The sequence below is a fragment of the Poecilia formosa genome, unplaced genomic scaffold, assembly GCF_000485575.1.
Source record: "Poecilia formosa unplaced genomic scaffold, Poecilia_formosa-5.1.2 Scaffold237, whole genome shotgun sequence".
Classification (NCBI taxonomy): domain Eukaryota; kingdom Metazoa; phylum Chordata; class Actinopteri; order Cyprinodontiformes; family Poeciliidae; genus Poecilia; species Poecilia formosa.
The window spans coordinates 909,843-933,079 of NW_006800176.1; the positions used below are offsets into that span (position 1 = coordinate 909,843).

Here is a 23,237-nt window from a genome sequence, read left to right on the forward strand (position 1 = left end):
AATAATAATAATAATAATAATAATAATAATAATAATAATAATAACTTGTATTTATGTTGTATGTTTTAACATATCTACCTCCATATTCCTCGAGTCGCTGTTCGATGTTATCTGAACTCCTCTCATCAGGCCTGACGAAAGGGACATTATCTCGGCTGCCGATTAGCTAAGTCTTTTCCAATATGGCAGCGTAGTGCTCTTGGAGTAACGCGGCTGTTACATGTCAACATGTCTCTTCTCCGAGCTTGCTCTCTCGCCAAATGCCTCGGTCGGCGCAGTTTAGCGGACGTTCGCAGGTGTTTTGCGGACCGCTGCCAGCTGTGTGTCTCTGTGAGAAGCGCCGCAGTCAGACGGATTTCAGGTAAGCCGCAGAAGGGAACTCTGTTCCTGAGGGATACCAGTTTATCCTCCATGAAAAGTTTACTCATGTCTTCGCGTCTTACCCTTAATATAGTTTCTACCTTTCATTTCACTAATACTCTGGTTTTGCTCAAAACCTCAATTATTCGTCCTTCATCGAGTAGCTTTGTTAGCTTCGTGGTTGGTCCACGTTCTTACCTTGATGTTGGCAAACAAAGTGATAAAATCACATGTTTTCAAACGAATACACAAAGTTCATCACCAACTCTTGTTCTCGACGATGACTTCTACTGCTGTATCTTGATGGTTGGTGGTTTAAAATTTCTTGTCTCTTCGTCCTTGAGCCAGAGACTGAGGTTCCAGATCATGTAGCAACACGAGGTTTTCTCTTTTTGTGTGTCACTGCGGGATATTTTGAGTTTATACTTTAAAACATACATGTGACCTTAGAGTTTCGGTGTCAATATACTAGTGATGCAGTATTGCAACCTCATAGATGTGCACGGATATAGTATTGTAAGTGTAGTCTTTCAGCTGAATGAATTGTCCCTTATGTTTCCGTGTTTTGTGTTCATATCACTGACTGGATGAGAGTTGTAGTGGCATTATGAAAATGGAAAGTAGCGAGAGAATTGAGAAAGAACATTTACAAATGCACGTTTTTTGAATATCTGCTTCAGATCAAGAATGAAAAACAAAATGTTAGTTTTTGAGAATTACAAGCATGTTTATGTCGGAGAGATGAACCACACTGTGTTTGTTTGTTTCTTTTTGTTTTTTCTTTCTTCCAGAAACACCATTGTACCTACAAAGAAGAAATATTTCGTCTGTAATCCCGAAATCAGAGGATGCAAAGAAACGTGTTCATGAACAGTCTCAGTTGTTAGATGGTATGTTGACTTAGATTGCAGATATCACTTTTAATGAACAAAAAAGAATTGGAGAATCGGCTTTTAGAGGACTTGTACACACAATGCATGTTGCAAGGCAAGCTCCAGTTTTGATAAAACAATGTTTTACCAGACAAGTAGCAAACCATATTTTAAGTTTCCCTCTGAAGTTGTGCTGTGTTTTGTGTCATTTCAGTGTAATGTGATATTTCTCTTCCCTTTCCTATTCACAGTCCTTGAAGCCAGGATACAGCAACTCCAATCTGACGTCGTTTTAGATGTCCAACATGCAAAAGTCCAGTTTCTTAAATCTCCTTCTTTTCGGGGAGGTCTTTCATCTGTAAGGACTCTCAAAGGATCCTCTAAAGACAAAAGCGACATTCCTAAATCTGGGCAGGCGGTTACAAAAAGGGCCTCCAAGTCTCAGCCGAGTCGCTGGATGGAAAAATTATCTGAGGAGAAGAAAAATAAACTTAAGAAACAGCAGATCCTCCAGCAGAAAATGCAGAGAAACCCTAAAGAAAAGCTACCGGGGAAATCTAAAGCTAGCAGAAGTAGCTTAATGCCCACAAGTACAACATATAAAACTATATCTTCTGCCGCAAAGAAGAGGAGAGGTGGCACGAAGCTGTCAGACGAAATCCGCCCCTCGGTTTCTTCAGCAGCCGCAGTAACAACAGCCGCCACCTCATCAAAAGCAGCCGAGGCACTTAAAACATCTAAACAGAAGCGGAGAGACTCCAAAAGTAAAGTTTCTGACAAGGACGCAACAAATAAACCAGAGGACGGAGACCTGGCTGAGATTGAGGAGCTTGAAAAAAGACTCAATGAGCAGGCACAGCAACGGATATGTCTGAGTACAATGGAGCGCTTCCAGGAGAGCAGCACGAGAAGTTCCTGCGCGGACATCCAGCTCAGCATCCGCTGCTACCTGGAGGCGTGCGTGTTTATGGGGGACGTCGAGCGCTCGCAAAGGTTCCTGCTCAGTCAGCACAGAGTTATGAGTCGACGTAAACAGCTTACCACAGATATTTACAACATTATGATGAGGGTGTGGGCCAAAAAGGTAAGTGCCAAACATCCGATTTTAGAGGGTTAATACGCTGCCGTTTCCTTGACAACAGCAAAGTTCTGCAGGTTTTATTTGGATTTTATATAACGAAGCTTTCTCCAACTAGAGCGTAAATGTTAAGTGGAAGGAAAAAATATTGCTGGTTTCACCACTTTTCTTGACAATATCCTATTTATATTCATATCTTTTTTTCCATTTTCAAATTATAGGTTGAACAATTTCCTGTGAGACGTTCAAAGTCCATGTTGTTTTGTAACCTAACTCTTTAAGGTTACAAGGCTGCATCGTTTTGCATCTTTGATGTGTTGCTGACGGTTCATTAAGTTTCCCTAGCTAAACCAATACATTGAAAATTATTGGTTTATTTACGACTACCAGAGTACAGGAGGATGGATCCAAACTTATGACACACTTTTCAGATTTTTAGTTGGACAAAATTTTAAAAGCATTTAACCATTTTCATTAGACTTCACAGTGATGCAGTAGTATGTGTTGGTCTAACACATCAAATTCTGATAAATTACGCCACAGCTGGTGATTGTGAAAAATTAAAAAATGATTCACGGTGTAGTTAATATCTTTGAAAGCATGTTACAGTTGTTATGAAGTCACAAGGAGATTAGCGTCTTTCATGTATTTGTATTACATTTATTATTATTATTTGTTTCAGCCAACTATGCTTTTACGCTTTTATGTATGGCTTTCAGATATTAGAGGTTTGTGTCTTTTTTTTTTTTTTTTAGGTTTAATTTCCTTTCTTTTTTTTGTGTGTTATCAAGCATAAAGCGAGGAACATTTTTCTCAAACACATAATCGTGGTTCTCTTCTCTTCAGGGCACGTTGAATCAGATCGGTCGGATCTTTATTCTGCTGGAAGAAGCTGGTCTGAAGCCAAACGTGAGCTCCTACTCTGCTGCACTGGAGTGCATGGGCCGAAATAAAAACTGCCCCCCAAAAGTAATTTCGAGGTACGTTTGCGAATGTGCACATCAGTATGCAAACCAAGATTACGAAGAAATTGGTTTAGTATTATAGTATTTTGTATTTTTTAAATAGATTTATTTAGAAATGTTGACATTAACTGGGTAAGAAAAATATCTCTAGGCAAAGAACCGTAGCAACAATACCAGAGTTTTGCCACCAGGGGTCATACTCTGGCTGTTTGTGTCTGGTAGTGTATTTCCTTTTGGAAGATACAGTTGCTGTTTGGTACACTCCTCAGCTTCATCATTACCTTAAATGCTGACTCATGTAATTAAATTGCATCTGTTTAATAATATCTTTTGGACAATTGCACATTTACTATCCATTTCTTATTTTAATCTTTTTTTGTTGTTGCAAATCTCGAAAAGCAAGTGAAACAAATGTCTGCCAGACTGTCAGTGTTGAGCGTTTTTTTTTTTTTTAATGAATCTGCGAGACAAGGCTCATGGCTTCAAGAGAGAAAAGTCCATGCAGCAAAATTGCTCTGTTTGCATTTTGCATCAGTTGCCATTTATTAGTCGGTCTGCTCCCCACTATTAGATTTTATTTGTATTTTGTGCTGCACATAAGATTAGTCTGGAGTTATTGTGGCTGCAGGATATAGTGAGTTTCCTCTTTAATTTATCTCAATGCATATTACTACATAGACCCTGTTTATTTATTATTTCTGCACAGACACATACAAAATGAGGTAAACAAAGGGAACAGACTGAAAATATAATACAAAAGACATACAAAGTGGGTGATGGGTATGAGACAACAATGTTTTTTGTTCCATATACTATTTCAACAAGGCTAATAGGGATTCAGAGGAACCATCTCTCTGCGACTTGAACAAAGATCAGGTTTTATGGAAATGGAAATCACTTGAAAAGTCCCACAGAGGGATGAAGAGAGATACAGAGAATCCTGGACAGGTCTTCCAAATTTTAAGAAAATTAGACATTGGTGTTGGCAAATCAAAGCCTGATTGGTTTATCTCTAGTTGTTTACAACTTGCTAACTAATGTTAGCAACCAAAACCGATACTTAGAGTCTATTATTTTAGTAAGTTTTCTTTGCCTGCTCGTAAGATGAATCAAGCCTAATGAATCAAGCATTTCAGTCCAAGAGCACATAAGTCATTTTTTATGCACTTTATTTGAAGTTCAGTAGAAATCTGCTTATTCGATTGAGTTTAAAATGGTTACCTCTATCAAAGATGCTGACTTCCAAAAAAAAAGCAGAACTTGGTGCTAGCAGTAAATGTTGCATCTGTCATCTTTTTTCTCTCTGAATTGTAAAGGGAAACTGACAGTGGTGTAGATTAACACGGGCCACACATATTATCTTTTAGAGAGTTTCATGTTTAACTCTTGAAATGTGATTATTTAGACAAAGTAGGAGTCTGTTCCCCTTTATCAAGCCTCATTTCAATAAAACATAAAACCTGCTTTCCCTTTTTACCCAGCTTAACCATCTTTAACATGAAAAGCCTGATCGATGACTGATTTATGGGACATTTTGTTCCATTCAGGGTCCCATGCACTTGATGCGGTTGCATTCGTAATGTAAAACTGTGTCCTATTCATATCCTCATATGATTCCTGTTTCAGTAACGGCGCACGCAGGAACTTATGAACACACACACGCACACACTGGGAACATCGCCCTATGCTGTGCGGTCCAATAGCAGGCCATGTAGCAGGCCGATAAGGTTGGCAGCGAGATTGGGTTGGTCCATCGATCAGTGTAAGCTGATCCAAACATGACATTGTGGTTCTGCAGCGTTGCATTCTTTCCCCAGTCTTTCCTTTATTTTAACTTCCTCATTATCATCCTGAGCCTAGTCAGTTTTTTTTTTCTTCCCCCCGCCCCTGCCCGCACTCAAATTTTTCTCTCCTATTAAGTCACTTCTGCCACATCCTTACCCTGAATGTACCCTTTTATAGTTTGCGACTCTCTCACAGAGACACACGCACTCATCCCTTTAAGATTTCCTTTTGAAAGCGCTGTGTCCTCCAGAGCTCTGCGTTCCCCAGGGTGCAGCAGAGCAGTCACCAGGCTGATTATGCTCTATCTGTCAACCTCTCTGCCCTCTTTGTTCCTCTGGACCACACTGCCAGCTCCCAGACTAATCCTGCCTTTGTTCGAGGCTTTCTCGTTTGCTCAGACCAAAATTGCACGTTTCAGCACGAGTGTCTCCAAGGCGGGAGGAGAGAATGCCGTGACCCCCTTTGCATCGCCGTGCGTCTATCTCGAGCTGCGGAGTGCTTTTGTTTTTGCCGGTGACAAACAGATCCCAGCTCTCTTCTGATTAGTTTTTAATAGGTGGAAGCTGCTGAGCCAGGGTTTTCTCCTGACGTTAATTAGCTCACTGTTATTTATAATTGTCTGGAGTAAAAGGTGTGTGCAGGATGAAGCAGAGCTCTGCTGTCCTCTGTGACTGGTGATAAATGGGTTTCTTCTCGCTCCCTCCTCTCGGCTTGGTGGTGTTGTTGTTTTGGTGGCCTCTAGGGGGCACTGCAAGCAAACGCACCTAAGTCAACGTTGTATTTATCTTGCCTGAAAGTTTTGCAAACATTCATTTTTAAACTATTGAGTGAAATACAGCCAGCCTACAGCCTAATGAGTGAGCATGATAAATATGATGCATTCAGAGTAAAATGTTTAAATGAAAGATGCTTCCAGGGCACTAAATCTTTTTTTTTAAAGAACAAAATCTTTTGAACAGCTAAACCAATTTATCTTTAAAGAACAAATATTTAATTTGCAGAGCCTTGCAAGGATATTGATGATGTGTGAATGTTTGTCACTGTTTGTCTCATTCAAACCATAGAGGTCAATGCATTTTAATGGGATATTATGTGGCTCAGCAACTCAAAGTAGGGCATGACTGTGAAGTGATTTTCTGAATGTTTACCAAATACAGTTTCGCATATATTCTCATTCCACCCCTTCACTGTGCTACCCTTAAATAAAATCCAATACAAATGGATACCTTCCGTGGTCGGCTAATTAATAAATGGAACTCCCTGTAACTTTATCTGAGTAGTATCAATACATCTCTTCTGTAAAAACATTAGCGATCAAACAGAATCATAAAAAACACAGCAGTCAGTCCAGTTTTCAGTTCACGCTGTGGGGGATACTTTTATTTCAGTACAATGTATTAGATGTATAATCTGCTTTGTTTGGGTCTAAGACATAAAATCCCATTGGTGGTTTGTGGTTGAAACGTGACAAAATGTGGAGAAGTTAGTGGTACAAATACTTTGGTGAGGCACTGCACTTATAGAAAGATTTTATTAAACATTTCATCTATATTCAACAGAGCGCTTGCTCATTGATATAATCTGGATTCAGTAATGAAGACTTTTTTCTCCCTCAGGGAGATCTCCTGGTGATTCTATTCAAATATAAATTTCACTGTTGTTGTCAGGAGCCATCTGGGCCCGGATCAAACTGTTCGGCCTGACAGAAGGATTGTCGATGCAAATGCCCAAATTTATATTCTGTAGCACTTTGCCTTGGATTTTTTTTTTTCTTGTTCCTTTTTAAATCTGAATTAATCAGATAGTTGGCAGGTCATTATTATTCCAGCATCCGCAGGCAGGTCAGATGTCGTGAACTTTCAAATTGTGATCTGACATAACAACCATAAAGTGGGACACTTCTGAAAATCTACGTCACGCGTTTTAATGGGCTGGGTTCTGTAGAAGTGTGTGATGTCTACTATGCAGTTAAAAATGTCTTGTTTCATGAAATGCTATTGTAATTACAAGAAAGGAACTGGATACAAAAACTAATACATGAGTCTATATTCTAAAGAAAATCCATATATAACCAGCACCATCAACTCTAATTATTTATTTTGTGCAACTACATCTAGTAGCAGCTGTTTAATTTAATTGTATTTCTTGAGTTTTTACATAGCTATAGAAATGCCTCACATAAAATAGTCTAAAACCTGCATATAGTTTTATCCAATATTTTTCTGTTCAATACTGTCATAAAGAAAATGTTAACAGGAGTATTGGATCTTGTTGCTTTTATTATTTTATTTTGTGTATTTTTTTTTGTATCCAGATTTACGTTTAAATATTCTGTATATTGTTCTCTAATGCATGAAAACAAAGCAAACATGACTGTGCTGAAAAGTTCTTTTGTAATATTTTCTATTACAAAAACACGTGCGCACAAAGCAAACTAACAAAACAATAAACCTGTACTTCCAGAGGTTGTTATTTGATATACTTTTAAGAAGAAATATTTATTTTAATTCTTTGAATCCTTTGTCTTTTACAATATTTTTCCTAACTTCCAGGTCAAACCTTTTATTTGAATAACATTTTTTGCATACATTTTCTGACTGTTTCCAATGAAACTCAACAGGAATTTGAGCTACAGAACAAACCAGTGACCCAGGGGTTGAGATCAACTCTCACTGGTGAAATGTTGAAATTTTATTTCTTGTTTCAGATTAATTTAACGCTACAAACTCTACTTTTTTCAGTTTGCAAAAGCTTTGGCAGCCGCCATGTTCTTTGATGCACTAAAAATCTGAAAAATGTTTGGATTCACGGTGAAAAGTTTGCTGAATTAAAACTAAGTTTATTCATATCAGTTTGCCTGTGTTACAATTTCTAAAAGAGACTTTAAAACCTTTAGATAAAACAGAAAATCAGATCAGCCTGTGGGGAAAAAAAACAAACAAAAAAACCCACGACTGTCTATAAATCACAAATTGCAGGAAAGAAAATAACCTCCCACCCTCTGGCTGTGTCTCGTTGTCCAGGTGTCTGGATCAAATGAAGAAGGATGGGCTGTCTGTGGACGATCTGTTCAGGGAGTGCGTTTTCCGACAAGATGAAAGGGACATGCTGCTGAAGGCAGTTCAGACTGTAAGACCAGACTATGAGCCCAGCCTCACCCTGAACGCAAGCCAGAGTTCCTCACCACTTGTTAAGGACTTCTACACAAATGTAAGTCGTGTAGAGTTTCAGCGGCTGATCATTCGCCAGTGGCGGCGGCGATACGTTGCACTCACATTTTCCGCAAGCTCCGATATTTCTCTTTTAACTACTGTTCAATGAGTATCCAAATAGAAACAAAAAACAAACACTGATGCCTTCGTTAAAGTTAATCAGTGTATCTAGCTAATTTAGGTAGCTAATTGGGATGTAGATTATTTTGTGGCAGTTTTGTGTCCAATATGCTTTGTCAGGTGAAGCACCAGAGAGTGGGGTAAGCTGTCAGAAGACTCCAGTGTGACTACGATAGATTTGATTTTCACCGCTTAACAACCAGAAAAGCACAGGCCTATTTATAGTCACCCAGCTCTGCTGTCTAATGGCTTCTCTGCTTGTGTTGCCTCTCTTCCTCTCACCTCTCCTACTTTATTCTCACCTCCCTTTCTTCTTAGGCATGTCACGTGACTCATCAGCAGCTTTTTGAACAATTGTTGTATTTTTAGCCTGTGTCCATGCACCATTTTTTTTTTCTTTTTTTACTTTACTTGTCTTCTGACTGATTGTCATATTTTTGGCCTGATTATGTTAGATTGCTGCTAAAAGCATGTGATGTGGGTTTTTTTTTTTTAATCCTGAGGTCATGCATTGATGACACACGGAAAGTAGGCCCTCCTTTATGTGTTTAATAAAACTCATCTTGTCTTTACCTGGTGCTAAGGCTACTGCCAGTATATCCAACTACAAATGAACAGCAAGACATGATGTATTATACCCAGTCATTATTTATTTAAAGAAAAATATTGCCAAAATGTTGCATCAGTATGTGATTTATTAGCTTCTTAGCTACTGGGATCAATAAATACAGGCCATCTAATCTAATCTCACTTGACCTCTATAAGCAAAAACGGGATGGTAATCCACTTCTTTACGACCTCTTACATTGTTGTTGTAGGGAGTTGTGTCTTACCTTCTTAAAACGGACTTCGTTACGTCGTCACTCATATTCATTTTCATTTGTGATTGTGTTTGATTTGAGGCTTATACTTTAAAGCAAATTTGCACTAGCTGAACCTATTTAAGATGACTCAACAAAATTACTCAAGTTTTCCAAATAAAGTTTTAAGGGGTTTAAAGCTGTAGCATGTAAATTTTACAGACAGTATTTTTCTTTATTTTATTTTATTTTTTTACATATTTATTGAATCTTTCACTATTTCCTGACAGTATAACAGAGAATCTGTGCAGGAGTACACTGATTAGTCAGAAACAATCAATCAGAGCCATGATGAGAGTCTAGCGCTGTCATTCATACTTTGACAAAAAAAAATCTAAGAAAAATAAAAATCGTTACTGTCAACGTGAAAATCTTGGCGAAGAGTTTACCACTGAAGCCAGCAAATTTTTTGTGTCCTAAAATTATAAAATGTTAAAACTGAAAGAGGAGCACCTTTTAATCTATTAAGACATGTATAGCTAAACCAAGATTATTTATCCATAAACTTGGCAGAATTAAAAATATTTTTGTTCAAGCAATGATTTTTTTTTCTGATAACAAATGAGAGCAGTATATTCATGTTACTACCAGTCAGAAGAAACCTATTGGTCAAATTAATTAATAAATTTTTTAAACTTGAATCTACTAGGGTTATTGATATTTTTGGCTTCTTCTGAAATATGAGAGCAGGTTAAATGTGCCTGTTTCTTTAACGGCGACTTTGATAGCCTTCGTACAGGTAAATTACCCAACCACGACTCTGACTTTTTGGCAGGTCACAAGAGCTTAAGGCCCGTCCAAATAACTAGATAAGAGAGGAGCAGCCCGGACGGCCTCTGGAGAGTTTTGATTCGCTGTTTGCAGCAGAAGCCCGGTCTAATTAGAACATTGTTTGTTGGTGTGAAAATGAATTTTGATGAAGCTGTGGATCGTACAAAATGCAGTTTGATCTAGTTTCAACGTGTCTTCAGAGACTGATGCCTTTTTTTTCTCATTGATTTATTTTGGCCTTCGTTGCTGTTAATCACGCTAACCATGCAGGAACTAAATAGTGCTTACTTCCCTATTCAAACTTTATTCCACTCGGTTAAATATCTTGAGTCTGCTTTTCTGGATAACTTAAATACCCATTGTCTCTGCATTCTAGCCATCTCAAAGGTTGGTTGATGGTTTTACTAAAATAGTTGTCTGGAACAATTTGTATTATATGATACTCAGGACATTACATTGCCTCCACAGACTTGTCTTCTTTCTTCTTTCTATGCAGTTGTCTTTCTTTCTTTTCTTTCTTGATGCCATGTGTTCCCCAGGTAAGACTGGCCTATCCATGTGAACACATCGCAGCCAGGCCACCTTCTACAGTTGCTCCATGGTTGATGCTTTTGTGACTATTGTTGTCCCTTTCAGCGGTTTCTGAAGACATTGGACTTTAAAACTCTAGTGAACCACAAATAGAGAAAGCTTGGATTACCAAAATTATTGGTCAGAATTCATAATTTTACCATTATGGAGGAGACTGGGCTCAACCTTTTTGGGACACTAGGTCAAATGTCCGCTGTTAAAACTTTTAATCTTACAAGCATGGATTGGGAAAGTCCTATTTTCCGCAATCATGCAACATTGCACAGATAATAGCTGAGACACAGCAGCTGTGCATCAGACATGTTGATTGTGCAACGTGCAGCACGCAGCACCGCACAGCCGGTGTGAAGCTGCTGCAAAGGCTAATTTTTTATGCACCTGCGAGTTTAAACGAGGTAACCTCCAATCGTCTGCTGGCAAACATTTCATCCAAGACGCTGGTTTCCCTACTCTGTTGTGTAACACTCAACTGAGCCTTATGAATGGACCGGTTGGTTCGCAAACAAGCACAGGGTTAGCTGGGAGTGTGTTTTCCATTTCAATGGACTTTAAAAATTATTTAGCAGTGAAGCTTTTGCTTCAGACTCATCAAGATTCTATTTTTGTGGAATTAGGCTTGGTGATATTATTTAAATTATCTTGTGTGTCTGTCTGGATTTTGTTTCTGTTGTAGAGGGACCATCACACTTATCCCAAACTCGACTTCACTCAGGAGGATCTGCAGAGGCGTTTTCAACATCAGCTCAGCGTGGAGCAGGCCTGCACCGTCACCATCGACTCTGTCGAGGCGATGAAGCCCGTCACCGAAAACATGGTTAAAATGGTAACTATACTCCCCAGCTGCATGTTTTCAACCTATAAAAACAAAACCATATGTTGTACTGACAGCTTAAACTCGTAGGGTTAAAGTCCTCTTGGGTCATCCTTGTAATAATTTATATCCAGGCTTGATGCCTTTTGGTATCTGGTGTCCCATTCTTGTGCTCAGCCTTTTCTTCAACTCTGGCATTTGCAGCCAGGCCTGGCTTGCCTGCCTCTGCAGATGGGCTATGTGGGAAGCAAGCAGGCAGAGAGTCCCTGGTGGTCCGGCAGCATTTACAGACTGCCAGCGCTGAATAATTATGCATTGTAATGGAGCCCCTCTGGAGAGAACGTGCAGTCACCTCTCGCTCCAAAGTCTGAACCGGTGTTTCTGCTTCGTTCAAACTTCTGTGACACTTAAACCTGTGGAAGAAAGAACCGCTTATTCCCTCAATAACAATGCTTAGGTCATTTTGTTTAACCAAGATGTTCTATTAAATTTACACAAATTCAGTTTGGTGAATTGGTTTGGTTAATTTGACAAAATGTAAAATCATTCTAGTGTATTAATAGTTTTGCACAGTTGAAAATAACATAATTTAATTTTTTTGTGTTTCTGCCACCTCCCCAGGCTGTTGACTGGGTGTTAATAGTCATACTAGATATTTCTATCTGATGAAAAAGTTGCTACAGGTTAATTAGCACATGCATAAATTAATCACGTTGCATTTGCATTCATCTGTTTTCCACTCCCTTACAATCTGTCCTCATTTCTCATATACTTTCCATCTTTGGATGCATTCAAGACCAAATCAAATTTAAAATTTATTTTGTCTGTGCATCATTTAGATGAGATATTAAGCTGCATCAGTCTAAGATTTATAAAAGCTGCTACTTAAGTAAAATCAATATCTTAACTGTACCACAGCTAAATAAAATGGAAGGCTTTACTGTCTGTTAGTCTTTTTTTGGTTTTCCAAACCGATGGATACAAATATGTTTGTTTGTGTTATATCTCCTTTTTCCAGAGTCAAATATCCAGGAAAATGAGTCTATCCTCATTTGCATTGTCTGTTTATCCACGAGTCTATTTGGAATAAGCCTATCCCAGTTTTTTATTTTTCAAAATCTCATTTTGGAAAGATGCATAATGTGTTTTTCCCACTTTCATCAGTAAAATTGTTATACCAAACCATCCCTAACAATATCCCACGCACACAGCGACTCCAGTAAAGTATACCTGGTGTGTGTTTTTGTCTCTTGCGTTGGGATCGTTTTATTTTTGCTCTCTCCGGTGGATGACTTCCAGTTGTGTTGTCTCTCAGAGGGAACTGCTGGCAGAACAGCGGGCACAGTGGCAGAAGGTTCTCCTCCAGGCGCTCAGGGAGAACAAGATGATCCTGACCAAAACCAACACCAGGGACTACAAGCTTAACCTTTATCCATATCTCTGTCTGCTGGAGGACAAGGAGTACGTTGACATTATGATACAGGTAACGCGAGCCCGTTGTACCGACCGCATAACAAAATGTCTCAAGCCCACAATGTCACTAAGACTTCCCTGAGTTTGAAAGAAATGTCATGGATGCAGAGGAAAAATATGTCATTTTTGCAGTACAAACTTAATGTGTTTCATTGTATTGTACCAGATAATAATAAAAGTTTCCAATTTATATTTATTACTATGTGTGTTTTAAATACTAAAGTTTCTGTATTTTCTGCAGAGTGTTTCTAACCTGCCTCCTAGTGGGGAGTCCCTGAAGATTTTAGCTCATGATCTGGGCAACAGAATCTACACCAAGTACTGTGTGAGACAGAAGCACCAGAATTGCATTGTAGAAAAGCTGCAAAGTATTTATGGTGCCTACACAGAACTGCTGGCCAAAGATACCAAGGTAAAAAAAAATAAATAAATAAATAATTATATATTAGATTTTTTTTTTTACATCCTAAATCCTGAGAAGATTAGTTTGTTATGCGAATGATATATAAAATAGATAATGTATATTTATACTGTGTTAATCTTTCAGAGAAAACTGGCTTTTAACCCATATCATTTCCACTGCAGCAGCCAGTCTTAAATCAGATTAACAGGGTGGACGTCTGCCAGTATGGTAGTACTTCAATAGGTTTTGTCCAGGAATGTGCAGCCATTGAAGATGGTGCTAACCAGTTTCTACTGGTGAATGTCTCCAGAATTTTCTTTTCACTTCCAGCTGTGACAGATGATATTTCCTGTTATCTTTAAATAACAGGAGTAGGTGGGAGTTCTTGTTTTCAAAAACAATATTTTTTAAACTAGACACTAATGTTGAATATCACTGTGCTTTACAGCGCTTACCTTTAAATGCATAGATACAATTGTCTAACCTATGTTGGCAAAGTTTTTAGGTTAATTCAATTATATGTCGACTTTTCCTTTTAATGAATTTAGTACATGTGGTAAATCCAAAGTAAATTTGAATCAGGAACCCAACATGCTGCTGCTGAATGTTTGATGTTAACGGTCCATTGGGACAAGGCTTTAAATTGTAAAAAAAAAAAAAAAAATCAGTTTTTGTTACAATCTTCTTATAGTGTAAAAATTATTTAATTTCTCCTCTGTGAAATCTCTCATTTGAACTAAAACTTTCACAGTTACACATTTTCTGAGTTTGCAGTAATGCTGCATATTGCATATATATCAATTGTCCTTATGAGTGCAGCTCATTTAGCATCCATTAGTGTTGCACATTTCCAATGACTTTGGAGTGAATTTGCTGCTTAACCATGCCCACCACAAAACAATGTTTTATGCTTTGTTAGTCATATTTAACACTTTGTTTTTTATTGCATTGTGGACTGCACTCTGCACTTGCGCTCTGGATTTCAGTTTAGCCCTGATTGGAAAAAACAAGATGTTTTTTTGTTTTTTTTTATCTAACATTGTTATGAAGTTTTGCATCTTTCTGTCTTTGCAAACCAAGCAGCTCTGTTACATCTTGATCTTGTGATAGATAATGAGAAATATTTGACTTACTGTCTTGCTTTAATGAGAGTTTGCACTCTTTGTCCCTAACTCTGTGTTTTGATGGCTTCATACGCCCTTGGGAAGATGCTAAAAATATCACAATTGTAACAAGCCGGATGCTTGTTTAACTCCTGTTAGGAAGAGAGGAAGTTTATTAAGGTACTTGTTTTGCCATCTGAGGTCATTTATATGCAAACTTTGTTGTTTAAAACAATGCCAATTATAATTTTTTTTCAAGGCAACTCATCTAAAAGTGTTGCTTGCTTGTCTCTGTTATTAGTTTGCATGTTTATTTTTTCCATGCACCAATTTTGAGGCTAGTAGATGTGCATCAAAGCTAGCAATCTTTATGCAGATTACTTAAATAAAAGTGTCAAAAAGGTTCTGGTGTTTTCCTTCAGGTGTGCAATGTCCTTCCAAGGGAGCAGTGGTGCAAACTGGAGATGGAGCAGAGTTCAGGACCCACGCTGCAGGGCGCAGAGACAAGTTGGCCGTATGTTCTAATGCTGGAGCTGGGAACCTTCATTGTGGACATAATGGTGAAGAATCTTAAAATTAACAGTGACATCCTGAACCCCGCCTATGACAAAAAGCTCATCCCCATCCTCTACCACATGTATACCTTCCGCAGCACCAGACAGGTACAGACCCACTTTATGTGCAGCCTCTCTGATGTAATTGTACCTTACTTGAAATTTACTTGGGCAAGCTTCACAAAGTATCAACTCCACTCTGTTCACAAAAAAAAAAAGAGAACTTTCTTGTAGCTGCAAACTTTCTGCATAATCTGCATTTAAAGACAGTTACAGCATTGATGTTTGTAATGCAATTTTGACTTTTCAAAACCAAAGAAAATGCAGAACATCATCTTGATTTGTGAGGTTGGGGGGGGCGGGTGGAGGATGAGTCAGTCTTACACAAAGCAGAACACCACTGGATTCGAAACATGTTGGTTGTTTTCCACACAGAACTTTAGATGAACATCCAAGGGACTGTGGAAATGTGCACAGCCTGACGCCAACGGTTATCGGTCATCCTTAGTGATTAAACTAGGAATTGTGTTTGTCGTTATTAGAGGATACCGCAAATGCGGCAGTATGAAGAAAATTTTATATATATATTTTTTTTAGAGACTAAGAGCATTTACTGACCCACTGTGATGATTTTAGATTTCCAAAGGAATCATGTTGAAATTATGCTGAGAACCACAACCTGTCTTGGAGTGTGGCGCAGCAACGAGCTGTAACCATAAAACTGCTGGACACGCACTCGGCTTTTTAGCAGGATGCCAAAAACTGATCAGGTCTGTGCTAGCTGACCCTGAGCCAGTAACCTGACAGTGGAAGTATCTGCCTAGGTTTATAGATTTTTCAAGCTGCAGTATGTAACATTTATAAAAAAAATAAATAAATAAAATGTTGTGATACTCATAGATGTCACTATGTTGTGATAGGTAATGAGAAATACAAAGGAAATCTGTTTGGATTTATACATTCACAGTGTCAAACATCTGAATTTGTGTGCTGACAGCTTTCCTGATTCATGCTATGCTAGTCGTTATCTGTTGGAAATTGATTAAAAAACGTATAGGTAGGTTCTTAAGGGTTTGTGCCACCCTCATTTACATGCTGCGCAGGGTATAGAGCCACATGACCCTTTTTAAAAAATCACTACTGTTTAGGTGCAGATGTTTGGGATTCTTATTTTAGTGACTCAGAGTAAAAGTTAAAGAAGTTTTTGAAAACTTGTCTGAAAAAGCTCTCCAGAGGATTAAGAATAAAAGAACAAATGAACAAAACTGTTCCATTTTTAGCCCTCCCAATTTGTCAAATTAGCTCCTAAATTAGGGATAATTATACACAATTACATTAAGTAATTGAGAAAGTTATCGGTGAACTAGCTGTACAGCTGACCTTTTCATGAACAAAGAAATAAGGAGTAGAAACAAAAAGAGCAACCTTTAAGAACTTGACCTTCACTTTTGTCACAAAGATTGTTCAGAAAGCCTGTTACCTTGAACACTTGAGCGCCCTTCTATCCAGCATGAAGCTCCTAGGAGGGTGATTTATAAAAACCACTTTCCCCTGGTGGGGAATGGTGGTGGTAGCAGATGAGTAAGATGAATAGGGCCCGGCCTAATCCCTTTTTTTTTCCAGCGTCCCCTTAATTGGCTCGCTGATTTACTGCCGTGGGAGCCTGCAGCAGGCTGAGGTGACCACGCTCGGAGAAGCGGGGAGATGTGTGGGTTGCTGAGCTTGATGCGCTTTGACAGTGAGACATACTCTAGTCAAGTTTAATTCTTGTGTAATTTTCTATTCTTGTAGATTCAGACCCTTTTCTCCATAGTGATTAACCCATCAGGGGGGATCCTAATGATTTTACTGCACAGCGTGAAGGTTTGAGTCATTGGAGTGACGCTGAGGTGTTTCTGTCAGGTTACAGTCAACAAATGAAGCTCTTTTTATTCACTTCTTCACACATGTTAAGTAAAGTCAGACCCAATATGCATAACAGCAAACCTACTCGAGCCATCTGCTCTAGCAGCGACTTCTGACAGATATTTTACATTAAACTTTAAGGGAATATTTATATGAGTAAAATAATTTAAAAATATGGCGTTATGCCTTCTTGGAAAGTCTGATAAAGCTGTAGGTATTTCCCAGGACTGGATAGATGTGGAAAAGAAAAACCAATTGGTGGCAACAACAATTTGCTAAACTTTTGAGAAGCAATTAAGCCTCAAGCTCTTTTTTAAAATGCTTTTTTTTAATTTATTTTTTATTTTACTGATTTTTATTTATTTATTTTTCTTTCTATGAGCAACTCAAATATTCCTACATATCAGTTCAGACTCCACTTGCATTTCACATGGTTTTCCCTTCAGGTTGGCTTCATCAAGCCACACCCCATCTTGACACAGATGCAGCAGGAAGCCATGGAGACCACGCTGACCTTTGACTCGTCAGTGATGCCGATGCTGTGCCCTCCGGTGCCGTGGACATCGGAGAAGTTCGGCGCCTACCTGCTCACCCCGGCCAAGCTGATGCGCGCCACGCACGGGGCCACGCAGCACGAGGAACTGCTGGAGAAGTGTCCGAATCTCCACCCGGTTTTTGACTCGCTCAACCAGTTGAGTAATTGCGCCTGGAGGGTCAACAAGCCAATTCTGGACATAATCATCTCGATCTTTAACGACAGGGGCAGCGATAAGCTGGACATCCCTCCACCTCTGTCAGAAGCCCCTAAAATACCCCACTTCAACCCTCAAGACCCCGACTACACAGCCAGCGAGAAGGCACACATGAAACGAGAGGTGATCAATGCCAAGAAGAAGTGCAGCGAGATGCACAGCCTGCGAATGGACGCTCTTTATAAACTCTCCATTGCCCACCACATGCGGGACAAGCTGTTCTGGTTTCCCCACAACATGGACTTCAGGGGCCGCACCTACCCCTGTCCCCCGTATTTCAATCACTTGGGGAGTGATGTGACTCGGGCGACACTAGTGTTCGCTGAGGGGAAGCCTCTCGGTCCCAAGGGTTTGGACTGGCTGAAGATTCACTTGGTCAACTTGACGGGGCTGAAGAAGAGGAGCTCACTGCAGGGACGTCTGGAATACGCCGACAGCATCATGGAGGACATCCTGGACTCTGCAGATGACCCTCTGAACGTTAGTTCACCTTCATTGTTTTGATCGCCTTCATTGTTTGATCGAAAGTGTGTTAAATTATAATTGGCTCGGTAGAGGGTGTCCGCGCATCTTCAAAAAGTTTTAAATTAATGCATCTAAAATTAAGTCTTTAAATTGTCTTAGTATTAGATACATAATACACAAAATCAAACAGCAACGGAAAGACAACATTTAAGACCTGTAATTAACATATTGAAGGCCAACTTACTTTTTAAATGAATTTAAGTCTTTCAAATATCTTATATTCATTTGAAAAACAAAAGCTGGTCTTTAATAAGTTAATCACATGTCTTAGTCTTGACAGGACTATTTAGTCTCATATATTTTATCTATTTTTTTTCTTGTGGGACTTTTCTGTCATGCAAAAGCCTGAGTCACTCGGACATCTTCATTAAGTTTTTTGACTCAAAATGGTCGAGGCTACTGCTAACTCACTGCTAACAACTCTTGCTAGCTCGCTAGCAAGAGTTTTGGGTCTACCCCACTGTCATGGGGTAGACCCAAAAGTTGACCTTTGGGGTCTAATATGGGTCTCAACTGGCAACTTTATTGCCACTTGGCTGGACTAAGTTCATACGTCTCTTCTGAGATATAGGTCTTACATTTCTTTCATAGTGGTCTTAAGTATGAGTTGGTGAAACATGCAGAAACCCTGCTGATAGAAAGTTTTTAAAAAGACTAAATACTCTAATTGTACAACAAACAGTAACCAGTATTTTCTGCATATGTTTATCAAAGCAATCTGTTATGTGTGTGCCTTTTTTTGTCTCTTTTTAGGGCAAAAAATGGTGGATGGAGGCCGATGAGCCATGGCAGGCACTGGCCTGCTGCATGGAGATCGCCAACGCAGTCCGGTCACCCGATCCAACTAAGTTTGTCTCTCACTTTCCTGTTCACCAGGTACTGAGAAAAAAGAAAAAAAAAACTTTTAAAATTACTTGTAGACATTCTAACAGGTGTCTCAAAGGAGGAAATATTATCTTTAGCAAATCTTCCTGTCATTTTATTTTGACAGCTCTACTTGGTGTTGTCGTGTTGGTTATTGCTTGAGGCATAAACAGGGTTAAAAATGCTTGTGACTACAGACTGTGAAACTGTTTAATATTATTATTTGTCTTCACTATAAATAAAGGTTGAATGAGTGAGTGAAGGAATGAATACTCAGTCCTTCATTTTTTCTCTTTCAGGACGGCTCCTGCAACGGCCTCCAGCACTACGCAGCTCTTGGCAGAGACGTTATCGGTGCGACTTCAGTCAACCTCATGCCCTGCGAGGTGCCCCAGGATGTGTACAGCGGCGTAGCCCAGCAGGTGAGCAGTGGTGGGCTTTTTGTGCAATTTGCCAGCATTTAGTTCCAGCCAGTACTCTGCAAAAACCTGACGTTACACAACAGGAGACGGGATTTTACGAGGCACGCTGCAGTTGCTCAGTGGTTATTATTCAGATGACTCACTAAGTCCCAAAGTGAGTGACAAGCTGAGCATGGAGAATATTTTTAAGTTTCTAAGTTTAGGTCTTGCATTTAAAAGTGTTTAGTTCCTCTTGCTCTGCATCAAAGTCGAGGGGAGAGAGAAGACACTTTGTTATTCTTTTAAAGTTTATGTGTGTGCATGCATGAAAGCACCCAGGTTGCAGAAACACTTAAATTGGTCCCAGTTGTGACTTTCTGGCATTTCAGAACAACAGGATTTGAACTGAACCAAGGACAAGCCTCTGCTCCTCTAAGGGCAGTGACTGTAACTTCACACTGAACGCTATAAATTTGAGATTGCTGCAGAACTCTGTTTTGGTGGGCTTTGTCTTCATCTGGGCTTTGCAGTTATTATTAGATTATACTGTTTATGACATCAAGCGTTGAAACAGTAAACGACCACACTGAAATAAATAAATAAATAAAAATCTTTCTTATTCATAAGGGAAAGTTGGTGTCTCTCTCTGGTAATAGCCACGTAATTTGGGACATACAGTGAGAGCTGTATGTCCCAAATGGAATAGAATAAAAATATTCTTTAACGTGGGGAAATTCAGATGTACCAGCAGCAAGTTAAAGCTAAGTAGAAGCATGCATATTCATACAAATTTAAAAAAGTACATAAAAATAAGAATTAGACTGTGCAGTAAGGACAAATTTACAACATAGGAGAAATGTACTGTACAATTATTAAAAACAGCATACCAAGATTTAAAAAAGTGAAACTGAATTTGATAATTTGAAGAAAAAACTAAATATTCTTATATATGTGTGCATTGAAAAATAATATACTACATACAAGAAGTGAAAAAAAAACAATGAGGATGTGCAAAAAATAATAGGAATATAAACTTCTTGAGTTTGGAGCAGTGATGGTTATAGTTTTACAGCAGCTGGAAGGAAGGATCTGCTATAGTATTACTTTGTGGGCTTAGTATGTAGCAGTTTTATGCATGGGGTTCTAAATCCATTAATCAATTTTTCAGTGCTATGCATCTCAGATGGTAAGATGTTTGTGAAATATTTTGAATATATGAAATATTTTAGAGTTGACTAGTTCCCAAGCATAAACAAAAACGTGAGACATTGAGCAGGATTTTAGTGTGATCTCTTTAAATATTACCTAGTGTTCTCTTGCAATGTAGATGTGCAAATATGTGGATTATCCGGGGATTAGGATGCATCTTATGCATCCACTATGTCCCTTTTATAAAATCCCAGTTAACTCCATTGAAGCTTGAGTTTGTAGTAAGACAAAGGGTTAACATATCTCAGCTTTAGCAATGCACTATATTCTCAAATTCCCTTTAATAGCTTGACTGATACAGAAGACATTTTTCTATCTCCAAAAAAATGTGCTTCAGGTCGAAGAGCTGCGAACTCGGGATGCTGCAAAAGGCCTGAAGATCGCCCAGGTTCTGGAGGGCTTCATCAGCAGGAAGGTGGTCAAACAGACGGTGATGACTGTGGTGTACGGAGTCACTCGTTACGGAGGGCGCCTGCAGATCGAGAAGAGGCTAAAGGAGATTGATGAGTTTCCCAAGGTACAGCAGTGGCTGAGCTGGTGATGAGCGAACGCACTTGTATTTTTAGCCTTTAATCAATGTGATGTCACGATGAGGGTTTCCTCCTTTTTCCTCCCAGGTTTTCTTACTTGCACAGGAAGCATTATTGCACCTTGAATCGTTTTTGTTATTGTGATCTGACCTGAAAATTAGTTGTGGGACTCAATTTCATTAAATCAATTTAATTCATTTGAGGCTTTGCAATTAATTCATCTGTTATAAAGCATATTTTCCGTTTGAGATTAATACTCCTACATATGGTTCATGTTCAACAAATTAAACAAAGAGAACAAGCAAATGATCTTGTTTTACTCAGGCCCTATAAGTAGCAATAGTTTTTATTTTGATTGCTTTAAATTTCTGATGTTTCTGTGTTGTCTGGAAAATATGGAAATGCATCAAAAAAACATTTGTTTCCAGGTTTTTCCGTTCGTTCATTCTGACATGGAAAAAGCATTTTCACCTGGTTATGCAGACTGACTCTGCATAATCATCTGAACAGTGCAGCGAATGTCTGCTGAGTGCAAACATGTTGCGGCTGTTGTTTACTGATCCAGGGCAGTTTCGAGGCCAGAAATGAAGAAATCAAATCTTGGCAAAACGAGTCGGACGCGTTGTTTTCCACATTTATGCACTTCAGCTGTTTAAGATTTTCATCCAGCAATTCATCCGCTTGATATTGTGTCTATATATTTACGTTAAATCTGTTTTTATTTTAGTTCAGGACCTCTATTCTTTGGACATAAAAGGACTTCATGTGAATAATTACACGAATGGATGTCTGTAGAACATTCAGTGCTTATTATCTGTCCTACAGTTAACTTAATCTTAAAAATACTTGAAGGAAATGACGCATTTCACATAGAGGGCATCAGCAGAACGCCTCCCGGCACATAAACCTCACAGCAGTGCTCTAAATGACTTCTGCTTAATATCCTGTATTGGTTTTAGCAGGGAATTGGGTGGGCCTATAATTGTGACTGATTACGGTGGGGATGTGCTTTGAGCAGGAGGTAGCACCTACTGTGGAGATCATGTTCCTGTAATATGAGGATAAATGCAGTCCAATGTCCTGCAATTTATATCCATTATTTCCATTACACTTTGGATTTGCTACATTAAGTTCAACAATAATAGTAACTAAGAGCCAAACAAACAAAAAAAAAATAATAATTTCATGAATTATTTAGATATAGCGTGAATAAAAGGATGTTATTGTCTTGCGTTTCAGGACCATGTATGGGACGCGTCTCATTACCTTACGCGCCTGGTGTTCAGTGGCCTAAAGGAGATGTTTACGGGAACCAGAGAGATTCAGGTGAGCCAGTTTCAACCATGCAAACATTTAGCTGGTGTTTTACTCTAATAGTCTAACAATTGTTAGACATTGTGCCTCCGTCTGTTTTCCCTCACTGAAAAAGACAAAAGAGAAACGGTTCCAAATAAACCCACCGTCCGCCTTGCAGTTAAACAAAACATGCATTCATCTTAAATTTATGCTTGTTTGAAGTTTGAAGGACTTAATCAGCACTTATATTGTGAACTGCTATAAATACTGCAAACACTGTTACCTCTTTGTTGGGAGCTGGTTGCTACTTATCAGTCGCCTTATCAGACCTTGTCAGATCTTACATTTGCTGTTTAATATGTGTCAATTTTCATTGTGAAATATGTTTAAAACTATGACAAAAAAACTAACTCAACATTAATTTTAAAATTGATCCTAAATTTAAATCCTAGCATCGGTACCTTCATATTCAAAAACTCAATTGATTTAGGTAATGTTTCATTAAACTGAAGATGGTGAGTGAAAATAACAATTTCATGTTTTGGATTTAGTTGTTTTGCCAATCAAATTGTCTATGATCAGTGATGTGGGGGTCAAATATTGAAATGTGTTGTTGTTTTTTTCCCCCTTTATTTATTTTTACATCAAACCTTGAACAAAAAAAAACAAAACAAAAAAAAAAAACTCCCAACATTTTTGTTGCCAACCAACAGTATGTACTTTGTTATATACTGTACAAGATTTATGAGTTTAATATCACTCACATAAAAGTTAGGAAGATGACTTGTGATCTTTAC

General features: G+C 38.6%; 1 protein-coding gene across 1 annotated transcript in view; it reads left to right on the top strand.

The window, feature by feature from the left end:
* The first annotated feature begins 143 nt into the window (after positions 1-143).
* polrmt (polymerase (RNA) mitochondrial (DNA directed)) overlaps positions 144-23,237 on the top strand; it is a 42,147-nt gene continuing 19,053 nt past the window's right edge. The window contains exons 1-14 of the mRNA XM_007569197.2: positions 144-361; positions 1,152-1,250; positions 1,484-2,316; positions 3,157-3,290; positions 8,084-8,270; positions 11,288-11,437; positions 12,741-12,908; positions 13,140-13,310; positions 14,827-15,066; positions 17,310-18,095; positions 18,894-19,016; positions 19,304-19,426; positions 20,952-21,131; positions 22,384-22,470. Of these exons, the coding sequence (XP_007569259.1) occupies positions 229-361; positions 1,152-1,250; positions 1,484-2,316; positions 3,157-3,290; positions 8,084-8,270; positions 11,288-11,437; positions 12,741-12,908; positions 13,140-13,310; positions 14,827-15,066; positions 17,310-18,095; positions 18,894-19,016; positions 19,304-19,426; positions 20,952-21,131; positions 22,384-22,470 (3,414 nt within the window). The 5' untranslated portion in view covers positions 144-228. The remainder of the gene's footprint in view (positions 362-1,151; positions 1,251-1,483; positions 2,317-3,156; positions 3,291-8,083; positions 8,271-11,287; positions 11,438-12,740; positions 12,909-13,139; positions 13,311-14,826; positions 15,067-17,309; positions 18,096-18,893; positions 19,017-19,303; positions 19,427-20,951; positions 21,132-22,383; positions 22,471-23,237) is intronic.